This window comes from Polypterus senegalus, chromosome 4, assembly GCF_016835505.1.
Source record: "Polypterus senegalus isolate Bchr_013 chromosome 4, ASM1683550v1, whole genome shotgun sequence".
NCBI classification, from domain to species: Eukaryota; Metazoa; Chordata; class Cladistia; order Polypteriformes; family Polypteridae; genus Polypterus; species Polypterus senegalus.
Genome location: NC_053157.1, coordinates 237,242,017 through 237,267,574, shown reverse-complemented (window position 1 = coordinate 237,267,574; position 25,558 = coordinate 237,242,017). Strand labels below are relative to the sequence as shown.

Sequence of the window (25,558 nt, the reverse complement as noted above, 5' to 3'; positions counted from 1 at the left end):
GTTGACTGGGATTGGCTCCAGCAGACCCCTGTGACCCTGTATTCGGATTCAGCGGGTTGGAAAATGGATGGATGGATATTTGTATAGTAGGTGAATTGATCTTCTAATTACAATAATGGATATTCAACGTAAAGTGCATTCATTTTGAAGTAACATTTATGAGCACTGGGGGCTGGAGATGGAGGAATTCATTCAAAACTCTACCGAACGCTGAAAAGGACTGGTAGATTTTTTTTCCTCAGCCTGAACCTGCCACCATGTTCCTCTGATGCTACTCCACACCATGCAGGTCTTTTAGACTTCCACATGCCCAGACTGCTTCATCCTGATACCTGTGCCCACACACCACTGGCCTTGCCTCACACATTCACCCAGGGGTCACCCAGGCTTGCCCACGGCCCAACGCCCAGGACGGTCTTTAGCAGCAGAAACACGCAGTCAATGTGCTTTTTGAGTGCTCTTTGTGTGTGTGTGTGTGTGTGTGTGTGTGTGTGTGTGTGTGTGTGTGATCCCCATAGCAGGTCCTGCCAGGGTGTTTTGTGGCCAGCTTTACCTCACTTCCTCTCTCATCCTGAGAGCACCTGAGAAGTGTCTCCCTCTCTGGGCTGGACCCAGGGGTGTTACACTCCATTGCCTTGGTGAACTCTGAATCTGTTAAGATTAGCGGAGAAAGTTCAATACACGGCCGATGGGATGAGCCCAGCTGGACCTACCGCTTCTGCATCAGGTCCACGTCAGACCCCAGTGCCGTCCGCAAATAGAGGGGGAAGACGACGACTCCAGGATGCTGGCCACAGTAGGCGTCTCCAGTCATAACGTTTAATGTTTGTCTTCTTTTTCCCATTTGAATGTTTTCTGTTTTAAATTGGACATTTTCAGTGGTGGTTAAGTCTTTGAAACTTGAAGAACAGCATTCATTTATACTGGGATTTGGTGCCAACTGAGGACCCACAAGGCATTGATTTACGTATTCATTTATTTGATCATTTGCTTATTTATTTTTTATATTTATTTGTTCGTTTATTTATTTATTTATTTATTTGCTCATTTGCTTATTTATTATTATGCTCGTTTATTTATTTGTTTGTTTATTTATGTATTTGTTTGTTTATTTATTTATTTTCTCATTTGCTTATTTATTATTATGCTCGTTTATTTATTTGTTTGTTTATTTATGTATTTGTTTGTTTATTTATTTATTTGTTTGTTTATTTATTTGCTCATTTGCTTATTTATCTGTTTGTTTGCTTATTTGACAATTTATTTATTTATTTGTTTTTTTATTTGCTTATTGATTTATTTATTTGTTTATTTATTTATTTGCTTGTTTATGTATTTATTTATTTGCTCATTTGCTTATTTATTTGTTTGTGTGCTTGTTTGCCTCTTTATTTATTTATTTGCTCTTGTTTATTTTTTTAGTCTTTTTTTTTTTCTTACCTTATACACACTCTTGTGTTGTTCTCTTCTTCTTCATCTTGACCTTCCTCCTCTTCTTCTTCTCTTCTGGTCAGATCCAATTTGCCCTCACGGCAGTGTGACATCTTCAGTTTTTCTCACTTTCTGTCACAACGGAGTGGCCATCAATTCTGTGAAAACTGACACTTTTGTCGAGACATTTCCGAACCCAGAAATGACCGTTAGGAATGCCAGGACCTTGTAGCCCGAGTGAAAAGACTAAGCAGGTTCGAGTGGTTTGCTAATGCAGTTTAGAAAGGTTTCTCTAATAACCAATCCACTTATTCTGGATAAGCTGAGGGAGTTGGCCATTAGGACACTGGAGGAATGGCTGCTGAGAATGGGGCTTTGCAGTCACGTGTGAATAGGAAAGTTATTTAAAGTAAAGTAGTAAAGGATACCATATTTTAAAATCAACTTAAGGGTAGCTTATTTAAATAAATCAACTACTATCAAAAACATAATTTCTGTTGTATCCAAACTTTTGACTGGTAAGGTATGTAAGTGACCCCTACACCCTACTCAAGACAAACGAACTTAATAACTTTCTTGCTTGGAGTAATATTTGCACCCTAAAAATGCATCAAAACCAATAAAAGTATTTGTTAACTGGAATCCTGCTTAAATGTCATGTGCTAAATATGAATAAATATGTGATGCTTAGAAAAATATATTGCTCTTGTTCAGTTCAGAATAACACTTGCGCTGAGGTATCTGTGTTGAGCTCCCTTGGTACAGTTAAAATAAATAAATAAATAAAACTCTGAATCATCCAGAATTCCGTCTGACGTTCATGTATCAAACCAAATGCTAAGCAGATCCTGTTTAATGTTAAGTTATGAACACAACCGCCTGCGCCGAGTCCCTGCGTTGTAATTGTGCGCTCTGTGCTTTAAGTAGGGTTTGGACGGCTGCGCAGACGCTCATGGGAATTGTAGTTTATGTTAATTCAAAAGGCCGTCAATATAAAAACCGAATCGGAGGAAACGGGGGGGCTTGTTCACTTGTCTGTTCACTTATCCATCTCAAGCAGCAGAAGAACATTTTATTTATTTGTTTGTTTGTTTGTTTGTTTGTTTAAATTGCGAGTTACAGACCGAGGAATTTGTCTTGCCATCGGGTACAAAGGACAGCAGTGAGCATTCACGGCATTCATGTTCATCTGGAAACAGTCTTAAAAAAAGAGGTCTGACTGAATCGTATTTTTGAGAAAGCAGTTAATAGAAGAGGGGTATTCCATCACGCATGATTTACACCAAATGAACCCTTTATTATATTTTGAGATCCAGAGACGTCGTTTACAATTGGGAACCTTTAGAACTGTGTATTTATCGTCTCTTGGGGAGGAGTCATCCTGGGGCGCCCGACTTAATTTTGCTCGTCATTGTAAATAGCTGTTGTGAACTCAAATCGAGAAAGACGGGGAAAAGAATGGGGGTGATCAGAAAGGAGAGCCCCTCTTAATGCGTTAATGCGCAGAGTGAAACAGAAACAAAGAAAAAAAAAATCTTTCAGTAATCCTTCCCGATATGGATAAACGGTGATTTGGTCCCAGCTGCGGACCTCCAGAGATCCACTCTATGGCTGCAGGTTATAGCTTTATAATATATTAGCCTGGTTATACTATGGTTAAGATTACAGTTGTGGGAAAAGTTATCTGACTCAAGCCAAGAAAACCAAGGAAAAAAATAACTACAGTCCAATTACTGAATCGCGGCGCTCGGGAGGTCTGTAGCTTCATTCTTCTCGATTTGGCGGAGCAGGAGAGGAATCGTCGCTCAAGTTCTTTTGATCAGAATGACGGCTTTAACTGTCGCTCCTTGGTTTAATCCCCGCACGTGGATGTGAAGTCAGGAATCTTAACGTCGTGGGGCCTGTGAGCGGTCCAGGCCTTGGGAGAGAACAAGCGCAGTATTATTGCCATGCACAGCCACGCATTACATGCCGCGCTGACATCGGTTTAACGGCGATACGTCTACACGCTCGCCATATTGGAGCGGTCCTATCTGCTTTTAGACTTAGATAGATAGATAGATAGATAGATAGATAGATACTTTATTAATCCCAAGGGGAAATTCACATAATCCAGCAGCAGTATACTGATACAAAGAAACAATAATAAATTAAATAGTAATAAAAATGAAAAAAATTAAAATAAAATTAAAGTCTTTTACGCATGCGTAGAGGCACACAAAGTCTTTATATCAACATCAGTTGTAGCGTTCTAATTTCTCAAATACTTTCACAAACGTAACTGAATTATACTGAGATTTCTAAGAATTAGATGTATGGACATTATTTTTGTAATTTCAGTGGTGTATTTTGTTGTAAAACTTTTGTTATTAAAAGCTACAAGAAGCAGTGACGGTATGAGCCACATTAATATGTTCAGTTTTCTTGAGACACAAGAACTGTACAGAAAATAATATGACACATCTTCAGCAAACAGAACAAGGAGTTCTAGTAATAATAATAATAAAAATAATAATAGAAAGCTAGAAGTAATACTGATTTAATTAATATTCTGATTCTCCCATGTGGAAAATAATTTTAACTTGACAGAAACAACGAGCAGCTCAATACAGTGAAGTCTCTCTGTCTTGCAGATGTCTGGTTCCGATTTAGAGCATAAGATATATAGATAGATAGATATGAAAGGCACTATATAATAGTTAGATAGATCGATAGATTGATAGTTATGAATGGCACTATATAAAAGATAGTTAGATAGACTGACAGATAGATGTGAAAGGCACTATATAATACACAGATAGATAGATATGAATGGCACTATATAATAGATAGAATAGATATGAGTTACACTATATGATAGATAGAAATGAAATGCACTATATAGTAGATAGAGAGATATGAAAGGCACTGTATAATAGATAGATAGATAGATTGCTATGAATTGCACTATATAATAGATAGATATGAATGGCACTATATAATAGATAGATATGAATGGCACTACATAATAGATAGATAGATAGATATGAATGGCACTATATAATAGATATGAATGGCACTAAATAATAGATAGATAGATATGAAAGGCACTATATAATAGATAGATATGAATGGCACTATATAATAGATAGATAGATGTGAAAGGCACTATATAATAGATTATATAGATAGATAGATAGATAAATAGATGAGTGAAAGGCACTATATAATAATATGAATGGCACTATATAATAGATAGATGGATATGAATGGCACTATATAATAGATATGAATGGCACTATATAATAGATAAATAGATAGATATGAAAGGCACTATATAATAGATAGATAGATAGATAAATAGATGAGTGAATGGCACTATATAATAGATAGATAGATATGAATGGCACTATATAATAGATATGAATGGCACTATATAATAGATAAATAGATAGATATGAATGGCACTATATAATAGATAGATAGATGTGAAAGGCACTATATAATAGATTATATAGATAGATAGATAGATAAATAGATGAGTGAATGGCACTATATAATAGATAGATGGATATGAATGGCACTATATAATAGATATGAATGGCACTATATAATAGATAAATAGATAGATATGAAAGGCACTATATAATAGATAGATAGATAGATAATAAATAGATGAGTGAAAGGCACTATATAATAGATAGATAGATAGATAGATGGATATGAAAGGCACTATATGATAGATATGAAAGGCACTATATAATAGATAGATAGATAGATAGATAGATAGATAGATATGAAAGGTACTATATAATAGATAGATAGATATATAGATATGAAAGGTGCAATTTAACACATAGATACATAGATTGACTCATTCCTCTCCGTCAGGCATTCATCCATTTGTGCCTCTTTTCTAAGTTTAATTTTTATTTGACTATTTATAATGCACCTTGGCCCACACATTTATAGAAGAATATAAAAATATACTACGCTCTAGAAATGTTTCCTATTGTTAGCCTGCGATGGACTTGCGCCCCCTCGAGGTGCTGCCTTGCCCCCTAGGCTTGCTGGGTTCTCCTCCAGCTGCCTCGTGACATTGCTCAGTCAAGTCAAGTCAAGTTGAGGAGCAGGCACTGGTACAGCGCGTTGCCGCACCCACTACACGATGAAACAGCTCGGGATCCTGGTTGGCAACCCCCCAGGCATACACGCTGTCCAGTCCTACCCTTCGGAAATGACCTTCTATCTACCACAGCCAGATGTTATGTGTGTGTCCCCTTGTCCTGGTCCAGCCACGTGGGTCCCCAACAATGAGGATTTTACGAGCTGGATCACGTGTCCATAGTGTCGTAACTGACGCTCCCTCACAATGCAGGTCATGTGCCTCATTCGGGACTCCATGAACAACCGCTCATTCAACACAAAGTTAAACCAACGGTACCCAAGTATTTTCCGTAGAGACACTGTACCAAGGGAGTCCAGTCTTCGTCTCAGGTTACTGGATAGCGTCCATGTCTCGCAACCATATAGTAAGACAGGAAGCTCCTGGACAATAAAAACTTGGACCTTCGTTCTTTTGCAGAGATATCCGGAGCGCCACGCAAACTTTCCCAGCGACCTCATGACCCTCCATGCTCTCCCAATCCGTCTACTGACTTAATAGGAAGATTCTCTCTCTCTCTCTCTCTCTCTCTCTGTCGATCTTGACTTTGCTCAGGACAAAGCGAATTTAGAAGATGGATAGATGAATGCCGTTACCGTGATCACTATCTTTACTTCAAATCCATTTTAGCATCCCACGAGGTGGAGCCTGTCCCACCAGCCATGAGCAGGGTGTCGTCAGAACCTCGCATAGCCTCATTATGAACTTCTCTTTTGGTATTTCTAGAGACGAGGCGTTTTAAAACAGTTCTGAATTTGCGCAGTAGATGGCAGCATCACACCTGTTTTCCCCACACTGAGTCGCGTGTTGATGACTCGACTTCTTCCACTTTGTTTTCTTCCCCCAGCAGACGGCTGGGACTGCCGTACGAGTTACGTGTCTGCATTTGCACAAACAAAAGCGAGCAGGAAAAATCAGGAGAAAAAGCGAAAGAGCATCGAAAGAGGTGGAGGAGGAGAGTCGATGAGCATCGAACTGGGATGAGAGGTGAGACCCCCGAGTGAGACAGGAGAGGAGAAGAGCGAGCAAAGGAAAGTAAGTAAGGGCTGACAGAAAGACGAAGATAGCAAGGGGGGGGAATCTGAGAGGAGGAGCAAGGAGCGGCTATCCCATTGGCACGGGTCAGAGAGAGAGAGAGAGAGAGAGAGAGAGAGAGAGAGAGAGAGAGAGAGAGAGAGAGACGCTTCAGTCTGCCAGGTCCGCCCGCCCTCAGTTTGGTGGTAAACGGCGGCACCCCACTCGCTCCACGCCTTTTTCTTCGCCCCCGTTCGCACACACTGAGGCCCCACACCGCAGCGTTAGCGACTCGTCCCGTCATTGACATCCAGACCGAGTTTCTAGTTCGAGATCTTCTAGTTGGAAGTTCCACGAGAACTTTCTTCCAAGTCGCATGCACAATAAGGTTAGTCGGACATTTTCGCACGCTCATCATATTTAATGCAGTAATAAGGATAGAGCCGGCTTTACCATTCGAGAGACCAAAGTAGTCACCTAGAAGTTAGGGGCAGGCAGCGATACGGTGAACTGCCACACCTACCACGGGACAAACCAACTCAGGATCTCAGATTCGGACCCGAGTGCAGTCATGCGACGGGTGACACCTCAGCACCGCACTGGTTCAGCTGGTTTGGAACAGTAGGAGGTTTTTTAATGGCACTCGAGAGATTAAACCCCAGGTTTTTCCCTGCAGGTCGGAGGGCCTACATGGGGGTGCTGGATGAAGATTAACGTCATACCCAGTACACCTAGTGGAGCAAAATTGGGACTTAGAGTCTGTCCTGCTTAAAAAAAAAAAAAAAAGGTCCAGTCCCCTAACTTACACAAACACGACCCCAAGATAGTTAAACTCCACCACAGGAGAGAGCACCTCATCCCCAACTTGGAGAGGACACTCTACCCTTTTCTGACTGACCTTAGACTTGGAGGTGTTGATCCTCATCTCAGCCATCAGTAAATCAGCCACACCAGCTCAATGTCCCTACAGTCAGTTTTGTTCCCCAAGGCCACAATGCCCCAGACCAGTATGGCTCCACCCACAGAAGGACAGCCCCATGTTCCTTATTTGGGCTGTGGGTAAAGGCCCGACCACCAGGCCCTCAAAGACAAACCTGCCCCGATGCTCAGCTCCAAGGTGAGGGGCTCTGGTTCCCCTTTACTGGGTAAGGTCATTAGCTCCTTCGTAATTCTTCTCATTAAGGTCATGTGAGCCGCACTTAGCCTGGTCCCTCTGGTCCTTCACCTCTTTGGTGACTCTACCAGGGCAGTTGCCCCTGATGACATTGCTGCTGGGGTCATTGGGGCACACAATCTGCTCCTCCACAATAGGGTGACGATTCACGGAGGAGATAATGAATGTTATATTAGAGGAATTTCACCTGCGCACAATCAGGGTCATTGGATGAAGAGATGGACGTAAGTGAAGGAAAACGTTTATCTGCAATTACAACACTGCAAGTATCCAAACACAAGAATTACTTACAACAGTGGTTCTCAACCTGTGGGGGGCACAAAGTAACAAAAAGGGGGGCGCGAAGATGTGAAAAAAAAAAAAACAAGAATCAAAAACATGAAAAATACATCTATTGAAACCAAAGCAAATTAACTTAAACTACATTCTGATACTAGAACAATAAATACTGTATAGAGTTAGATAAATGTCGATAAAAGTTAAGTAGGTATAATAAAATACAGTGGTGTGAAAAACTATTTGCCCCCTTCCTGATTTCTTATTCTTTTGCATGTTTGTCACACAAAATGTTTCTGATCATCTAACACATTTAACCATTAGTCAAATATAACACAAGTAAACACAAAATGCAGTTTTTAAATGATGGTTTTTATTATTTAGGGAGAAAAAATCCAAACCTACATGGCCCTGTGTGAAAAAGTAATTGCCCCCTGAACCTAATAACTGGTTGGGCCATCCTTAGCAGCAATAACTGCAATCAAGCGTTTGCGATAACTTGCAATGAGTCTTTTACAGCGCTCTGGAGGAATTTTGGCCCACTCATCTTTGCAGAATTGTTGTAATTCAGCTTTATTTGAGGGTTTTCTAGCATGAACCGCCTTTTTAAGGTCATGCCATAGCATCTCAATTGGATTCAGGTCAGGACTTTGACTAGGCCACTCCAAAGTCTTCATTTTGTTTTTCTTCAGCCATTCAGAGGTGGATTTGCTGGTTTGTTTTGGGTCATTGTCCTGTTGCAGCACCCAAGATCGCTTCAGCTTGAGTTGACGAACAGATGGCCGGACATTCTCCTTCAGGATTTTTGGTAGACAGTAGAATTCATGGTTCCATCTATCACAGCAAGCCTTCCAGGTCCTGAAGCAGCAAAACAACCCCAGACCATCACACTACCACCACCATATTTTACTGTTGGTATGATGTTCTTTATCTGAAATGCTGTGTTCCTTTTACGCCAGATGTAATGGGACATTTGCCTTCCAAAAAGTTCAACTTTTGTCTCATCAGTCCACAAGGTATTTTCCCAAAAGTCTTGGCAATCATTGAGATGTTTCTTAGCAAAATTGAGACGAGTCCTAATGTTCTTTTGCTTAACAGTGGTTTGCGTCTTGGAAATCTGCCATGCAGGCCGTTTTTGCAGGCCAGTCTCTTTCTTATGGTGGAGTCGTGAACACTGACCTTAATTGAGGCAAGTGAGGCCTGCAGTTCTTTAGACGTTGTCCTGGGGTCTTTTGAGACTTCTCAGGTGAGTCGTCTCTGCGCTCTTGGGGTAATTTTGGTCGGCCGGCCACTTCTGGGAAGGCTCACCACTGTTCCATGTTTGTGCCATTTGTGGATAATGGCTCTCACTGTGGTTTGCTGGAGTCCCAAAGCTTTAGAAATGGCTTTATAACCTTTACCAGACTGATAGATCTCAATGACTTCTGTTCTCATTTGTTCCTGAATTTCTTTGGATCTTGGCATGATGTCTAGCTTTTGAGGTGCTTTTGGTCTACTTCTCTGTGTCAGGCAGCTCCTATTGAAGTGATTTCTTGATTGAAACAGGAGTGGCAGTAATCAGGCCTGGAGGTGGCTATGGAAATTGAACTCAGGTGTCATACACCACAGTTAGGTGATTTTTAACAAGGGGGCAATTACTTTTTCACACAGGGCCATGTAGGTTTGGATCTAAATAATAAAAACCTTCATTTAAAAACTGCATTTTGTATTTACTTGTGTTATATTTGACTAATGGTTAAATGTGTTTGATGATCAGAAACATTTTGTGTGACAAACATGCAAAAGAATAAGAAATCAGGAAGGGGGCAAATAGTTTTTCACACCACTGTATGCATTGATAATATATCATTAATTAAAAAAGAACAAATTGGTATTAGTGAGCTCCTTTCAAAAAAACGTTAGGGGGGCGCGATTAAAACTTATGAAAACCCGGGTCGCAAATACGTAAAGGCTGAGAAACGCTGACTTACAAGCGAAGCTGTAGGGTTACGACAACTGTAGCCACTAAAGCGTCGAATGAGCTTCTTCATCGCTGCTACTCTTCTGCTCATGTTTATTTATTTATTTATTTATTTATTTATTTATTTTTCAATACACATTCCAGTAAGGGCAACACGATGACAGTGAGGAGTGCTGCCTGATCAAAGATCCGGCGTCCTCCAGTCACAGTCTGAACCTGTTGCTGTCACTATGGAGCTGGCAGGGTGACAGCCTGGGATGGACCTTAAAGTTTCAGGCAGAGTTAGATCTCAAGGCTGAAAGTCTGGGATGGGGAGCGACATTTGTGGTGGAGTTATACATTTTGGGCAGGAATGAATGTCTGAGGCGGAGCTGGATGTTTGTGGGCAGGACTTGATCATCAGGATGGAGTTGAAGTCTTTGGGTGGGACAAAATGTTTGGGATGAGACAAGATGTTTAGAGTGTGCCTGAATGTTTCAGATGGGACTGCATGTCTTGGACAGGGCATAAGAAATAAGACAAGATGTTTGAGGTAAGGCTGAACATCTTGACTGGGACTGAATGTTTGGCGTGGACTGAGGTGGGGCCGAATGTTTGGGACAGGACTGGACATTTGAGGTGGGGCTTCACTTTGTAGCAATCACAAGATATGGGCACGCGATTCCTACACTTCACAACCCAAAGGGAAGTGGACGATAATAGAAGGTTAAAGTAGCATTACCGTATTCGGTCCTCGGCCCCTCTTGTCCCCTTATATAACTGGCAAAAGAAAGTGGGACTGAAAAATCTATTGACATTTACTGTTAACATTTACTTGCTCGGTGCCTGAGTGCTCATTAGTGAACCCCATTCCCTGACGCCCTACCCAGCGCCCAAATCGTAATCCCCAGTTTGATGTAGACAATAAGCAAAAAAAAACTGTTCTCCGAAAACGGCACAAAAGAAAAATTTACTTTGTCCACATATAAGTAAACAATAAATCCTGCAGTTCAGTTCCTTCCGTAGGGCAGGAGGAAAACACAACAGTCCTCTGGCGAAACGGCTTCTCCGCGGACTATCACGAAGAAATGCAGATTCAGGAATCTGACTCGCCAGACGGGAGCACCCGGGGAACACCAGCACCTGGCCTCTTCTCGGGGATTCGTCACCAGATTATTTCTCCGGGGTGGCCACCCACAAATAGCAGACGTCCCCGAGTGAAGAAAGATCCCGAATGATCCTTTGAGCGTGGATAGTCTCCGCCTTGCCTTCAGCCTTTTCCTTCCTTTTTTTTTTTCTTCCCTCCTGCCTTGATCCGCCATTCCCCTTTAAATAGAAAAAGTTTCCCACCGAAACATCCTTGCCCCTCTCGGTTGTTATGGAAACCTCACGCCGGCAACAGGCAGCTGGAATGTTTACCGGGCGGGGTCCTCCCAGCACTGGGACGTCACCAAAGAAGCCTGAAGGGCTTACTGAAGTCCGTACTGACCCCTACTTCTCTCTTCTGTTTCTTTTTCCGGTTTCTTTGTGGTGACCTGCGCCACCACCATCTACTCAAAGCTTCATGATGCTCCAACAATGAATGGATGGATTAAAAGGCAGAAGTCTACATGACCATCATCATCAAGCCCTTTCCGTGAGGACCCTAAATCCAAAGAGGACTGTTTCATTTATATTAGGTAGAATGCCCAGAGAGGGGACTGGGCGGTCTCATGGTCTGGAATCCCTGCAGGTTTTATTTTTTTCTCCAGCCGTCTGGAGTTTTTTTTTCCCACCTGGCCATTGGATCTTACTCTTATTCGATGTTAATTAATGTTGACTTATTTTGCTTTCTCATTGTGACTTTTATTTTTCTATTCTTTATTATGTAAAGCACTTTGAGCTACTGTTTGTATGAAAATGTGCTATAGAAATAAATGTTGTTATTTACAAACACCCTTCCAGCCAACATAATAAAGTGACAGACAGTCCAGGAGGCCAACCCGACTGTCAAGTTATGTAGCCTTGCTACAACTTTAGGGATGAAGTTGAATGCTGTGTGCAGAAAGGAATGCTTGAGGCAGGGATGGAGGTTCAGGATGGAGTTGAATGCTTTGGGTGGGACAAAATGTTTGGGACGGGACTAGATGACTGGGGAAGAACTGGAAGTTTGTGATGGGACAAGATGTTTAGGGTGTGCCTGAATGTTTCAGGTGGGACTGAATGTCTGGGACAAGATAATTAGAATACACAACGGGCGATCGGAAAATCGACAGTCCACCTTATGAGAAGGATTTAGGAGCCATTGAATTGATTGGCAAAAACGGATTCAGTGAGGTTATCAGAAATAAACTTGACGCATTAGGATTAGAGGTTAAGACGGAAGTAAAAAACTTAGGGGTCACCGTTGACTGTAACCTGAATTTTAAATCGCATATTCATCAGACCACTAGGACAGCATTTTTTCACTTAAGAAACATAGCAAAAGTTAGACCTCTTATATCATTGAAAGATGCTGAGAAATTAGTTCACGCGTTTGTTTTCAGTCGACTAGATTACTGTAACGCACTCCTCTCAGGACTACCCAAAAAAGACATAAATCACTTGCAACGAGTGCAGAATGCAGCTGCTAGAATCCTAACAAGGAAAAGAAAATCTGAGCACATCACCCCAGTTTTAATGTCACTACACTGGTTACCTGTGTCATTCAGGATTGACTTTAAAATACTGCTTATGGTTTATTAAGCCTTAAATAATCAGCTCCAACTTATATATCGGAATGTCTGACACCTTATATTCCAAATCGTAACCTCAGATCCTTAAATGAGTGTCTTCTTAGAATTCCAAGAACAAAACTTAAAAGAAGTGGTGAGGCGGGCGGCCTTCTGCTGTTATGCACCTAAAATCTGGAATAGAAATTCGCCAGGCTGATACAGTAGAGCACTTTAAACACTGCTGACAACACATTACTTTAACATGGCCTTCTCATAACTTCACTTTATCTTAATCCTGATACTCCAATTTATCATAATAACTATTCATGGTGGCTCTAAAATCCGTACGGACCCCAACTCTCTCTTCTGTTTCTTTTTCCGGTTTCTCTGTGGTGGCGGCCTGCGCCACCTCCACCTACTCAAAGCACCATGATGCCCCAGCATTGATGGACTAAAAGCCAGAAGTCCACGTGATCATCATTATCATCATCATCAAATCCTTCCGTGAAAACCCTAAATCCAAAGAGGACTGTTTCATTTATGTTAGGTAGAATGCCCAGAGGGGACTGGGCGGTCTCATGGCCTGGAATCCCTGCAGATTTTATTTTTTTCTCCGGCCGTCTGGAGTTTTTTTTTTGTTTTTTCTGTCCCCCCTGGCCATTGGACCTTACTCTTATTCTATGTTAATTAATGTTGACTTATTTTATTTTCTTACTGTGTCTCTTATTTTTCTATTCTTCATTATGTAAAGCACTTTGAGCTACATTTTTTTGTATGAAAATGTGTTATATAAATAAATGTTGTTGTTGTCATAGTGGACTCTAAGCTATCAACTTCCCAACAGTGTTCAGAAGCCATTAAGAAGGCTAACAGAATGTCAGGTTATATAGCGCCTTGATGTGTGGAGTACAAGTCACAGGAGGTTCTGCTCAACCTTTATAATGCACTGGTGAGGCCTCATTTGGAGTCCTGTGTGCAGTTTTGGTCTCCAGGCTACAAAAAGGACATAGCAGCACTAGAGAAGGTCCAGAGAAGAGCGACTAGGCTGATTCCAGGGCTACAGGGGTTGAATTATGAGGAAAGATTAAAAGAGCTGAGCCTTTACAGTTTAAGCAAAAGAAGATTAAGAGTTGACATGAGTGAAGTGTTTAAAATTCTGAAGGGAATTAGTACAGTGGATCGAGACTTGTATTTTAAAATGAGTTCATCAAGAACACGGGGACACAGTTGGAAACTTGTGAAGGGTAAATTTCACACAAACATTAGGAAGTTTTTCTTTACACAAAGAACGATAGACACTTGGAATAAGAGACCAAGTAGTGTGGTAGACAGTAAGATGTTAGGGACTTTCAAAACTCGACTTGATGTTTTCTTGGAGGAAATAAGTGGATAGGACTGGCGAGCTTTGTTGGGCTGAATGGCCTGTTCTCGTCTAGAGTCTTCTAATGTTCTAATTAGTAAGTAATGGATTAAAAACAATTAGAACACCTGGAAATGTAGAATGAAAATTTGAGGTAGGGCTGAACATCTTGAGTAGGACTGAATGTTTGGGGTGGAATTTCTGGGGTAGGGCTGAATGTTTGGGACAGGACTGGGCATTTGAGGTGGGGCTTCACTTTAAGGATGAAGTTGAAGTTGTTGTGGGCAGGAATGCATGTTTGAGGCAGAGCTGAATGTTTGATTGGTGCAGGGCTGGACGTTCAGGATGGAGTTGAATATTTTGGGCAGGACTAGATGATTGAGGCAGACATCTCATTTTGGGCGGGGCTGGACATTTCAGGAGGAACTGAGTGTTTGGTGTGGAAGTAGATGGCTAGGGTGTGGTTGAATGTCTGGGGCGAGGCTGAGTGTTTGATATCAGACTGGAGGTTTAAGGTATAGGCACTCCGGTTTCCTCCCACAATCCAAAGACATGCAGGTTAGGTGGATTGGCGATTCTAAATTGGCCCTGGTGTGTGCTTGGTGTGTGGGTGTGTTTGTGTGTGTCCTGCAGTGGGTTGGCACCCTGCCCAGGATTGGTTCCTGCCTTGTGCCCTGTGTTGGCTGGGATTGGCTCCAGCAGACCCCCGTGACCCTGTATTCAGATTCAGCGGGTTAGAAAATGGATGGATGGGTTTAAGGTATAGATGGATGTTTTGAATGGGACTGAATGTTTGAGGCAGAGCTGTACATTTAGGACTGGACTGCATTTCCGTGGCAGGGCTGAATGTTTGGGAAGGGAGTGGATATTTGAGGTGGACCTGGGCATTTGGGTTGGAGTTGAATATTTGGGGCACAGGACTGGGGTATTTGTGTTGGGGCTGGAGGTTTGAGATGGGGGCTTGATGTTTGGGACAGAGTTAAATATTTGGGACAAGACTAGATGTTGAAGGCAGAAATGTAGTCTGGAGACAGACGAGATACAATACAACACATACAGGCAAAACATTTCAGTACACCCCATATGTGGCAGTGCTACAAACGTGTAGCTGTGTTAAATGTGCTACTGTCTGTAAATACAGCTGACTTGATTTGACTTGACCAGAAATACTTGCAGGTCAGGTGTTAAATAAGAGCCCTCTGCTTGGTCCTGGGAGCTTGGAGTCATGGGAGGAGGTGGACAACACTTGATTTGGACAAGCAGAGGGAAGCAGACGGAGCACAGAAAGAGTGACTGATGACCCTACCAGACCTGTAAAGTTGTGCATTGTTGTAAATTAAAGCACTGGATTTGAACCCAGGACCGTGTGTGTGAGTGTGAAGACGTTCCAGGGGTCTGGAGTGCTGTCATGCCCCCTACAGGCCATAAGCGACTCAATACCTGGTTGTGTTTTCTTTGACGTGTCTTTCTGTTGCTTTCGCTGCAGTTGAGGTGTGGCCTATCAATTTGTCACGTGGCTGAGATGGTGGCCTTTGGATCTTTTGCCACTGTGTGAGCACTGGCCTTGAGTAGACCTGTCCTGCCCGTATGCGGTGGTTCAAAGTGATAAAAAAGACTGAATTTTGTTTTAAACTTTCTTCACTTTTTCCAGGTTCTTGTCCTTAATAATAAATAAAATACATTTAATTCATATAGCGCCTTTCCCATGTCTCAGTCATCTGGACTTGGTGTCCTAATCGAGTTGGTTTTTGCTCCACATCTACCAAGAGCTTCTGAGGTTCGGGTTTCCCTGCATTTCAAATCTCTCATGCAAACAAAGTGATAAAAATCTAACTTAAACCTGAAATCGCTCAGTGTTTTTCATCACCTATCTCATTTTTATTTCTTTTTTCCACAGGGGAGCCTCCTTCCCAGGTCACATGGCCACGGAGTTGGGGGTCTAATGTCCTCCAGTTTAGGTCCGTCCATGTGAGAAGGGAATCTCGGAGTAGAAGAGTAAATGCTTTTGGGGGAAGAGAAGAGTTTTCCACGGAGCAGAGGATGACATGGAGGCATGCGTTAAAGAAGAGGACTGTGAGTGGGGTGCACTCGAGCCACTGTGTGTGAAGCTGGAGGACTGTGAGGGATGTATTTGCCTTGTTAAAGAGGAGTCTGAATGGGGGGCCAATGAGGTTAAAGATGAGGATTCTAAGGAGTTCCCAGTTACCCTTGAACTGCCTAACCATGAAACTGGCAATGCCTTCAAGCAAGACCGTTATGTAGGAGCTCACTCCAGTTTACAAAATGTGGGGCAACAGGCAACACAGCAAGCGAAATCTGAGATATGTGGACTGGAAGAGAAAGACAGTGAAGGAGAAGAGCAGCAGCCATCTGGGAGCGCTGGAATGAGTAAGTCATAGGATTAAATGGGAAAGAAAGTAGAAATTCTGACCGTGACTGTCATGGTGTTCTTAGTAGGTGGACATGAGAGGTGACTGTGACTGGATTAGAACAGACAGCAACTACTCAGGGGTGTGGTGACTTAAAATATCCAATCTAATAAATAAGACTGTCAGGTCCTTGGGTCCTTAACAGATAAAACTGGCAGACCCCCAGGTCCTTGATAGAGGGACCGAGGCCAGTGGGGACACAGTGGTACTCTCTGATAAAACTAAAAGGACAATTTATTGTTCAATAAACAGCTAAAAACAGGTCCAACGTGTGAATGTAGCAAAAAAGGTGAAAAAACAGTAGCTTTTAAAACATACTAAAAACGCACAATAAATATCTCAAGCAAAAAAAAGTAAAAAAATTAATGGGACAATTGCATCTACCCATTTATCGTTCCAACTGTGCCCTGCACTTCCTGCACATTCTGCCCCTGACGGGTTCGTGCGGCCACAAGCAACTCTGGACGTCTTGTCCCTGACTCAGCTTGTCCTCTCTCCCCTTCTTCCTAATTTCCCTACAGGCTTGTATGCGTTCCTCTAGTTATCAGCTGACAAGGGATCTGGTCACCCCTGCCCGTGTCACGTGTCCCGTGCCACTTTAAACCAATGAGTTAACCGTGCACGCGCTCTCCTGTCCACCGGGTGGCGCTGGTTCACGCACACATAACACCTCCCGAAACCCGCACTTAGCTTCCTATGAAAGAAAAAGCAGTTTTTAAATGATTTTAATTTCACTCGACTCCACTGTCTGTTTGTATGTCTGGGTCAAATCTCGCAACTGATTTTAATCCCTCTTTTGCAAAAGAGAAATTTCTTCAGGTTTTGCATACATGTTTGGTATGGATGACGATACAATAACCTATTTCTCCGTAATTAATGGTGATGCAATTCCACGTAATGCACACACAACAATTGCGGAGAGGAAATAGAGGGAGATATCGGAGCATACAAGGGTGAGACGCATCGGATTGCCCCCCACTTGCCTCTTCTGGTGAGTGCAGTCGATAAATACGCGTGCCGACTTGACCTGATTATTCTTGCGAAGGTATATTCGCGATGATCACGGTGAGGAAGTTTTGCCGTTCTGGCGTATATATATATATATATATATATGCATATCTACACTCACCTAAAGGATTATTAGGACCACCATATTAATACGGTGTTTGACCCCCTTTCGCCTTCAGAACTGCCTTAATTCTACGTGGCATTGATTCAACAAGGTGCTGAAAGCATTCTTTACAAATGTTGGCCCATATTGATAGGATAGCATCTTGCAGTTGATGGAGATTTGTGGGATGCACATCCAGGGCACGAAGCTCCCGTTCCACCACATCCCAAAGATGCTCTATTGGGTTGAGATCTGGTGACTGTGAGGGCCATTTTAGTACAGTGAACTCATTGTCATGTTCAAGAAACCAATTTGAAATGATTCGAGCTTTGTGACATGGTGCATTATCCTGCTGGAAGTAGCCATCAGAGGATGGGTACATGGTGGTCATGAAGGGATGGACATGGTCAGAAACAATGCTCAGGTAGTCCGTGGCATTTAAACGATGCCCAATTGGCACTAAGGGGCCTAAAGTGTGCCAAGAAAACATCCCCACACCATTACACCACCACCACCAGCCTGCACAGTGGTAACAAGGCATGATGGATCCATGTTCTCATTCTGTTTACGCCAAATTCTGACTCTACCATTTGAATGTCTCAACAGAAATCGAGACTCATCAGACCAGGCAACATTTTTCCAGTCTTCAACTGTCCAATTTTGGTGAGCTCGTGCAAATTGTAGCCTCTTTTTCCTCTTTGTAGTGGAGATGAGTGGTACCCGGTGGGGTCTTCTGCTGTTGTAGCCCATCCGCCTCAAGGTTGTGCGTGTTGTGGCTTCACAAATGCTTTGCTGCATACCTCGGTTGTAACGAGTGGTGATTTCAGTCAAAGTTGCTCTTCTATCAGCTTGAATCAGTCGGCCCATTCATTCTCCTCTGACCTCTAGCATCAACAAGGCATTTTCGCCCACAGGACTGCCGCATACTGGATGTTTTTCCCTTTTCACACCATTCTTTGTAAACCCTAAAAAATCCCAGTAACTGAGCAGATTGTGAAATACTCAGACCGGCCCGTCTGGCACCAACAACCATGCCACGCTCCAAATTGCTTAAATCTCCTTTCTTTGCCATTGTGACATTCAGTTTGGAGTTCAGGAGATTGTCTTGACCAGGACCACACCCCTAAATGCATTGCAGCAACTGCCATGTGATTGGTTGATTAGATAATTGCATTAATGAGAAGTTGAACAGGTGGTCCTAATAATCCTTTAGGTGAGTGTGTGTATGCGCAGCGACCGAGCACTAATGCCCATCAGAGCCTGAACAGAGAAATAAAACCCAGAATGTCATTCTTATAGTTCTTCAAAGAAGATATACCATGTAATACTTTTAAAGAAGCTCCGAAGGGCAAGTAACAAAAAAAAATGTAAAGGTGTGACGCACACAATTAAAGAAGTTGATGCGCACATTCAAACGAGGTGACGCGCAGAATTAAATGTGGTGCCACGCAAAATTAGAGATGACACGCTCACAATCAGAAGGGTGACGACAAGTACAAGTGAACGGAAAGGGTGGGCACCTTGGCAAAACAAACGAAAAACACTGATTGGTGGAATGGTTTGCCTGTCAGTCCACAGGGGAGGTTTCCGGTTGAGTTGTGTGTTGAGTGAGGCACCGTTCATATAGCATTCTTTTTTCAATTACATTGTTGGCGATCTCCGTCCCCAATGTTTGTACATGATGGGGTACATTAACAGGCGGACATCCGTTTTTTTTTTTCTATGCAAGATTTATTTAAAAAAGGACCCCAAAGTAAACTGGAGGTACTCCCTGTCCTCCTTTTATGTCTGCAGTGCGGTGCTTGATAATTTTTTTCCAGTTTGTTACGATCCTACATTCCATTTTATTGTAATAATAATCACTAAAGGAATTATTTGTAATCTCACAGGTGTTCCGTGGCGATTTTATCTTCGATCAGGTGCTGTATTTCAGCAAAAGAGACAAAAAGTCCCCCAAACCCCTAGTTCATGATTTCTATGCGCTCCGTGTGTTTGAGAGTTCTGAGTATTGCACAGTTTAACTTGCTCGAGACAACAAGGCATTCCTTTAAGCAGCAGCAATGACAGAACAGAAAAGGCTAAGTTTAGAAAAAATCTAAACGGGGAGTACCCCAGTCTAACTTTGGGGTCTTTTTTTTTAATTAATAACTCTTATTTGAAAGAAATAATTTACGATACATTCAATTACAGAACTAAAAGCAACAATTGTAAAAAGAATTGTAAAGATGAGTGCCTCATAAACCTGTGATTTTTTTTTTATACTAATTAGGACTTCATTTTAAACGTCGTGACAACTTGACATGGAGGAGCTTGAACCTGAACTTGTCTGAATCCACACTTCCACTCGTCACAGCCCTTTCTAGTCCACCTGTCCATTTTAATAATAATAATAATGAATATGTGAATTTCCCCTTGGGATTAATAAAGTATCTATCTATCTATCTATCTATCTATCTATCTATCTATCTACAGTGGTGTGAAAAACTATTTGCCCCCTTCCTGATTTCTTATTCTTTTGCATGTTTGTCACACAAAATGTTTCTGATCATCAAACACATTTAACCATTAGTCAAATATAACACAACTAAACACAAAATGCAGTTTTAACTGATGGTTTTATTATTTAGGGAGAAAAAAAATCCAAACCTACATGGCCCTGTGTGAAAAAGTAATTGCCCCCTTGTTCAAAAATCACCTAACTGTGGTGTATCACACCTGAGTTCAATTTCCGTAGCCACCCCCAGGCCTGATTACTGCCACACCTGTTTCAATCAAGAAATCACTTCAATAGGAGCTGCCTGACACAGAGAAGTAGACCAAAAGCACCTCAAAAGCTAGACATCATGCCAAGATCCAAAGAAATTCAGGAACAAATGAGAACAGAAGTCATTGAGATCTATCAGTCTGGTAAAGGTTATAAAGCCATTTCTAAAGCTTTGGGACTCCAGCGAACCACAGTGAGAGCCATTATCCACAAATGGCAAAAACATGGAACAGTGGTGAACCTTCCCAGGAGTGGCCGGCCGACCAAAATTACCCCAAGAGCAGAGACGACTCATCCGAGAGGTCACAAAAGACCCCAGGACAACGTCTAAAGAACTGCAGGCCTCACTTGCCTCAATTAAGGTCAGTGTTCACGACTCCACCATAAGAAAGAGACTGGGCTGCAAAAATGACCTGCATGGCAGATTTCCAAGACGCAAACCACTGTTAAGCAAAAAGAACTTTAGGGCTCGTCTCAATTTTGCTAAGAAACATCTCAATGATTGCCAAGACTTTTGGGAAAATACCTTGTGGACTGATGAGACAAAAGTTGAACTTTTTGGAAGGCAAATGTCCCGTTACATCTGGAGTAAAAGGAACACAGCATTTCAGAAAAGAACATCATACCAACAGTAAAATATGGTGGTGGTAGTGTGATGGTCTGGGGTTGTTTTGCTGCTTCAGGACCTGGAAGGCTTGCTGTGATAGATGGAACCATGAATTCTACTGTCTACCAAAAAATCCTGAAGGAGAATGTCCGGCCATCTGTTCGTCCACTCAAGCTGAAGCGATCTTGGGTGCTGCAACAGGACAATGACCCAAAACACACCAGCAAATCCACCTCTGAATGGCTGAAGAAAAACAAAATGAAGACTTTGGAGTGGCCTAGTCAAAGTCCTGACCTGAATCCAATTGAGATGCTATGGCATGACCTTAAAAAGGCGGTTCATGCTAGAAAACCCTCAAATAAAGCTGAATTACAACAATTCTGCAAAGATGAGTGGGCCAAAATTCCTCCAGAGCGCTGTAAAAGACTCATTGCAAGTTATCGCAAACGCTTGATTGCAGTTATTGCTGCTAAGGGTGGCCCAACCAGTTATTAGGTTCAGGGGGCAATTACTTTTTCACACAGGGCCATGTAGGTTTGGATTTTTTTCTCCCTAAATAATAAAAACCATCATTTAAAAACTGCATTTTGTGTTTACTTGTGTTATATTTGACTAATGGTTAAATGTGTTTGATGATCAGAAACATTTTGTGTGACAAACATGCAAAAGAATAAGAAATCAGGAAGGGGGCAAATAGTTTTTCACACCACTGTATCTATTATATAGTGCCTTTCTATCTATCTATCTATCTATCTATCTATCTATCGATTATATAGTGCCTTTCATCCATCCATCTATCTATCTATCTATCTAATTCTTTGCATTTCTATAGCGCTTTTCTTACTACTCAAAGCGCTCAGCAGTTGCAGATTAAGGGCCTTACTCAAGGGCCCAACAGAGCGGATCCCTTTTGGCATTTTACAGGATTCGTCAGCCTTCCAATTGCCAGTGCAGATCCCTAACCTCAGAGCCACCACTCCACTCTTTTCTTGGCAAGGGGTTTCCCAGGAGCTTTGAAATCCAACCCGCGCCCACTGTGGGGGCACACTGGCACACACATCCGCCCTCAGTCACACCAGATGGTGACTAACACGGCAGGCACGTCCCTGAGGACACGAGAGGAAGATGGAGAAACTGCAGGAGTAGAGCTGAGACGTGAGGAAGCAGTGCCTGCCCATCTGCCCCCCCCCTCCCCATGCCTCCCCCCATATCTCTTTCTAACACTGTATTGTTCTTAATGTTTAACTAAAGTGTTTCTATTCTTGCAGATTTCCAGGAGAATGGCTTCTTCTCCTCATCCTCCTTTTCTCAGCCATCTCTTCAGAGCGGACCGCAGCACAACCCGAACACCGAGAAGGTGATGAAGTGCCCAAGAAGATCAGGGAATGTGACCCCAACCTCTGTCCTGTTTAGCTCTTTTCCTGCTGACAAACCATCAGAGACTGGTCATCAAGAAGGGGTAACTGCAGAAGAGGCTCTGTACACCTGCCAAGAGTGTGGGAAGACTTTTAAGAAGAAATCCGACTGTGAACGTCATAAGTTGATTCATAGGAGTCAGAGGCCGGTTTCCTGTTCTGAACGTGGCAAACTCCCGAGTCTTCAAAAGCACAGAAGAATCGACGCTGGTGAGAAAAGTTATTGCTGTTCTGAGTGTGGCAAACGATTCTCCAATAATACCAATCTTTGGGAGCACATACGGATTCACACGGGAGAGAAACCGTACTCCTGTTTGGAGTGTGGCAAAGGATTTTCCCAAAGCGGCAGCCTCCAGAAGCATGTGAGAATGCACACCGGAGAGAAACCTTACTGTTGTTCAGAATGTGGCAACAGATTCTCCCAAAGCAGCAGTCTGCTGGAACACTTAAAAATTCATACTGGAGAGAAGCCGCATTGTTGTCCCGAATGTGGGAAAAGCTTCTCCAAAACAAGCCACCTTCAACGCCACATCCGGATTCATACCGGCGAGAAACCTTACTGTTGTACCGAGTGTGGCCGGCAGTTCTCACAAGCCAGCCAACTTCAGAGCCACCTTGCAATTCACACTGGAGAGAAACCCCACTGCTGTCTGGAATGTGGCAAGCGATTCTCGCACAGCAGCACCCTTTGTAAACACATGAGAATTCATACGGGAGAGAAGCATCACTGCTGTTCTGAATGTGGGAAGCGGTTCTTAGAAATGTACAATCTTCAGTGCCACATCAGAATTCACACCGGAGAGAAACCCTTTTGTTGCCCTGAGTGTGGGAAACGATTCTCAACCAACAGCAGCCTTCGTAACCATAAAAATACTCACACTGGGGAGAAACCACATATGTGCTCTGAGTGCGGCAAGGGTTTCTCAAACAGCAGCAATCGTAACAGACACATGTACAGCTCACACTGGAGAGCGAAAAAGTAACAACATACGACGAGGTGCAAAGTGTTTCATTTAAAGGGCGTGTGTCCCTCCCACAGATGACCTGAGCCCGTGATCTCCAAATCAACTCTACTCAGGGCTCCAAACAAAAGCCTTTCCGTGATGGTGTGGTAAACGTGAAGGGGAGCCCTCATTGGCAGGTTGCACACTGATGGTGAGACCATCTTTCAAACCTGTATGTTCATGGTGGAGTTATTAGTAGCAGGAGCCTATCCCAGCATGCATTGGGGGCAATGTTAGAAACAATTCCTGGAAGGGGTCTCTCCAACGGGCGGCACGGTGGCGCAGAGGGTAACGCTGCTGCCTCATAGTTAGGAGACCTGGGTTTGCTTCCCAGGTCCTCCCAGCGTGCAGGTCAGGTGCATTGGCGATTCTAAATTGTCCCATGTGTGTGCACGCCCTGTGGTGGGCTGGCGCCCTGCCCAGGGTTTGTTTCCTGCTTTGCGCCCTGTGTTGGCTGGGATTGGCTCCACCCTGTAGTTAGGATATAGTGGGTTGGAAAATGGATGGATGGATGTGTCTCTCCAAAGATGTTCGGCTGAGACACTCAAGGACATTCCCAGAGTTGTCCCTAAGGAGGAGGAGGTTGGGAGAAGGCACTGATAGCACTTTACCGCACCCCATAAAAACAATGAGCCACCTGGGTCAGGATGTCCCCAAGCCACTCCTGTATTGTCTTTGCTTTGTGAACATTCAGCCCAGCCCAGTCTGACGTCCAGAGTGCTATAAGCAAGTTTTCATTAAGGACACCTCTGCAATTTGCTCTGTTCGGCAAGCTCTGGCAGTCCTTGATGCCACCAGTGCCAGGCTTTACCACTGGAATGGTACCGCACAGGTGTTGAGTGCTGCCTGGAGTCCACCAGATGAGAGACTTGCAATTGAGGCCAAACCATTCAGTCTCCGTTTCATCAGACCAACAAATCTTTCTTCTCACAGTCCGAGAGTCTTCAGCATGGCTTTTTGCAAACTCCCGGTGGGCTTCTGGCCACTTTACCATAACAATGTTGCAGTAGTGGTGGTCCACACAGGCGACAATCAGGTTATCAGTCAGCTCTTCACACATTGTTGCTCAGTTTGGTCAGATGGACGGCTCTAGGAAGAGCTGTGGTTGGTTGTTGCAGACTTCTTCCATTTAAGAATATCACGGACCACCCACTGTGCTCCTCCAGTGACGTCACCTTCCCCAGCTCTGTGCCTCGACACAATCCTCTCTCCAGGCTCTGCAGATGACACCTTGGACCGCGTGGCTGTGGGACCCTCTTATAGGCCGACGCGGGCCTTCTCTAATCAGTCCAGTCGCAGACTCCAAACATCTCAATAATGAGCAATAGGGTGACAGTGTGAGCTCTGACCCCCTTGTGCCAATGTCACGTGTCACTTTTGTTTTTTCTTTAGTAAAGTTGGAAATCCCGTTTTCTCGCTTTGTCATTCTGAGGTATTGGCCATTGCTTGATGAGGGGGAAAAACAAAACAAATGTAAAGGATTTGAGCAGAAAGATGTGACATAAGAAAATGTGACAAAAAGTGAAGGGGGGCTGAAGAGTTTCTGTAGGCAAAATGATGAGGGGCTTTCTTTCTAATTCGTATTTGCGCTGTTTTTTTCGAACCTCTTATTTAGTGCGTGAACTTCCACTTCAATAACGTTTTCAAGGAGAGGAGCACACATTGGCTCCTTTGGCCTGTCCTTGTACCTTATGTCTTGGTGAAAGTTAGTGATCACCAGACTTTCCACATGCAAACTCAAGTGGGCCGCCTCAATCTGGGACCCCAGTGCTGCCATGTTGCAGGTGACGCCTTGGCACCGCACCAGTTCTGATCCCCGACAGGACCAAAATCTCCAATGGGTTTGAGGCTCCTGAAGTCTTTCCCTCAATGCCCTTCATAATGCGAGCAGCCTTTCGGGGGGCATTTGTGGCTGCGGAAAAGAAAGAAGTCCCGTCTGTAACCTCGGAGCTGTGTGAAATGTTTTAACGGTGGCTGGTGTGACAATCCTGCAACCAACCTCCATGACTCCCCTTCAAGCTGGAGGACTGCTTACAGGGCCGGCTGCTGTTTAATGTCATGCCCATCCTCACTGAGATTGGCACAGGTGGCGAGCCGGCTGAGGGGGAGGGAAGGCTGCAGTGGTCTGTGGTGAACTTCTCCAGGCTGGTGGTCAGGCTGTCCTCCTGGCATCGCAAGCAATCTTTGTTTCCATTTT

At 43.3% G+C, this 25,558-nt stretch overlaps 1 protein-coding gene across 5 annotated transcripts in view; it reads left to right on the top strand.

Annotated features, from left to right (window-relative positions):
* Window positions 1-23,693, top strand: part of LOC120528280 (zinc finger protein 501-like) — a 68,481-nt gene extending 44,788 nt beyond the window's left edge. For 3 of the 5 annotated variants that reach the window (XM_039752411.1, XM_039752409.1, XM_039752412.1), the window contains 2 exons: window positions 15,929-16,419; window positions 22,211-23,693. In XM_039752411.1, coding sequence (XP_039608345.1) covers window positions 16,077-16,419; window positions 22,211-23,340 — 1,473 coding nt within the window. In that variant the 5' untranslated portion in view covers window positions 15,929-16,076 and the 3' untranslated portion in view covers window positions 23,341-23,693. Of the gene's footprint in view, window positions 1-6,425; window positions 6,611-15,928; window positions 16,420-22,210 lie in introns of those variants that run through there. The other 2 variants (XM_039752414.1, XM_039752413.1) reach the window with 2 other exon arrangements.
* The last annotated feature ends 1,865 nt before the right edge of the window (window positions 23,694-25,558 follow it).